General features: G+C 46.8%; 1 protein-coding gene across 1 annotated transcript; it reads left to right on the top strand.

The window, feature by feature from the left end:
- Positions 1–687: 687 nt before the first annotated feature.
- LOC129761352 (uncharacterized protein K02A2.6-like) lies at positions 688–2,070 on the top strand. The gene has a single exon (XM_055759069.1). The coding sequence runs from the start codon at positions 820–822 to the stop codon at positions 2,068–2,070; it is 1,251 nt and encodes a 416-aa protein (XP_055615044.1). The 5' UTR covers positions 688–819.
- Positions 2,071–2,332: the final 262 nt, after the last annotated feature.

Here is a 2,332-nt window from a genome sequence, read left to right as displayed (position 1 = left end):
TGGACTGGTATACTGGTACTAACGCCCTCGGCCTAGCTACCCTTGCGGGGAACTCCAGATCAACACGAGCGGGAACTCCAGATCAAGGTTCGAGCGGGATTTTGCCTTTCCCTTCACTTTTCCTCCTTTGCCATATCCAACCATGGCTGCTTGTGTTGGTTTGTTGATGTGAGGTGATGCGAAACGATGTGGTGTACGGTTCGGATGAGAATGATCGTTACGGCAGCGGAGAGGAGATTTTTAAGCTGACTGGCTGGCTCGAGAATTACGCATGTGTGAGACTGCGACCAATGTTTCCCTCATTTTTTTCTTTTTCCTTTCCAATCGTGCTTCATTCTATTTCGCTGCTGCTCTGGTTGCCCGTTTTGGTCGGTACGATTTGAGGAGCACAAAATGGACCAATCAAAAATGGGCACATAGTGTATTTGGACAATGCTTGATATTTCACAATTATTCAATTATTTATTTCAAGAAAAATGAAATGTTATTCGTTATGATAGATGCGTAGATATATTTCCTATCAATTGATGCAAAAACCTTTGCGATCTATTGAGAAATGCTCGAGTTATAAGCGTTCCAAATCTTGCATTTTTTCCTTCTTGTTCAGTGCCTAGATTTCCATTTCACCCCCTATATCTTCCGGTTAGACGTAGTCCTACGTCAATAGCAGCCGAGACTACGAAAGATGAGACGTTGCAGCAAGTTCTGAAATACGTCATCAACGGTTGGCCTAACGATAAGAAAACCATCTCGGGAGGATCGGAAGTTCAGCAATTTTTCGCACGACGTGAATCTTTGTACGCAGCCCAAAAAGTCCTGATGTACGGAGAGCGGATTGTAATACCGAAGAAGTTTCAACGTAAAATACTGCAGCAACTTCATAAAGGGCACCCAGGCGTTGAACGTATGCGGTCATTGGCGAGAAATTACGTATATTGGCCAAACATCGATGAACACGTTACCGCCCTGGTCCGATCATGTTCAGAATGTGCTTCTGTCGCAAAGACTGACACCAAAACAAAGCTGGAGTCATGGCCCATCCCCGAAAAACCGTGGCAGAGGGTCCACGTGGATTTTGCGGGGCCGATTGACGGAACGTATTATCTCCTGCTAGTGGATTCACTATCCAAATGGCCGGAAGTTATCCCTACAAAGTCAATAACATCGGCAGCAACGATCGCTATTCTACGCCAGATCTTCAGTCGATTTGGTATGCCGGAAGTTCTAGTTTCCGACAACGGATCGCAACTTGTGAGTGACGTTTTCGAGCGGTTCTGCGAATCGAATGGTATCATGCACCTTAAAACAACCCCTTTCCACCCTCAAAGCAATGGACAGGTGGAAAGGTTTGTCGACACCTTCAAAAGAACCATGAAAAAAATTCAGGCCGGAGGGGAAACCTTAGACGAAGCATTGAATACGTTCTTACTGTGCTACAGATCTACACCCTGTCGTAGTGCTCCTGGCGGCAAATCCCCCGCAGAAGTATTGCTAGGAAGACCACTGAGGACATCGTTTGAATTACTTCGTCCAACCAGTAAGTTCAACAAAAACAACAGCCTCAAGCAGAACCAGCAGTTCAATACGAAACACGGAGCCAAGGAGAAGTGCTTCGGCGTCCAGGACCAGGTGTATGCCCAAGTACATCGAGGCAACGATTGGAACTGGGTACCTGGAGTGATAGTGGAGCGAGTGGGTACGGTTATATATAACGTGTGGATCCCGCAACAGCAACGGTTAATTCGCAGCCACAGCAATCAACTGCGAAAACGCTACGGAAGTGAAGTACCAACAATGTCTGAAACAGATCCGTCCATTTCGCTTGATATCCTGCTAGGTTCGTGGGGATTGAATCCTAGTGCTACTCCAGAGGAAGTGATACCACCAGCCGAACCTGAAGAGCTTAACGAAATCCAGCGAGAGTTCATGCGCGAGCTCATTGAACCACCAGCTACGCATCGGCGAGCTCGTGGATCCGTTCGACAACCTGATCCTGAGGATGTGATTCAGCGCCGATCAACGCGCCATCGTCGGGCGTCAGCTAGATATGAACCGTACCAGATCTACTAAAAAAGGGGAGGTGTTGGGGTACCACCCAACGACGGTGCGCTTACGGTAGTACGCACACTTCCATCATACAACAGTTATTGCACCTTCCATTCATTGGCCTTGCCGCCGGCTAGGCCACAGCTGTCACGAGCGACCCCATGTTCGTGCTCTATTCCTCAGTAACCACGCTCGAGTGCTGACCAAGTTATTTATTTTAAAACATTAGAATAGTAATAAAGTTATTATTGTTACGTAAATATAATTGTCGTTCATACATTAGCCA

Source organism: Toxorhynchites rutilus, chromosome 1 (assembly GCF_029784135.1).
Source record: "Toxorhynchites rutilus septentrionalis strain SRP chromosome 1, ASM2978413v1, whole genome shotgun sequence".
Lineage (NCBI taxonomy): Eukaryota > Metazoa > Arthropoda > Insecta > Diptera > Culicidae > Toxorhynchites > Toxorhynchites rutilus.
Note: the sequence above shows the minus strand (reverse complement) of the source record. Positions and strands in the feature narration are given on the sequence as shown.

Coding starts and splice junctions, on each gene's coding strand:
- LOC129761352 (XM_055759069.1), top strand. CDS start 820: ATGTACGGAGAGCGGATTGTAATACCGAAGAAGTTTCAACGTAAAATA.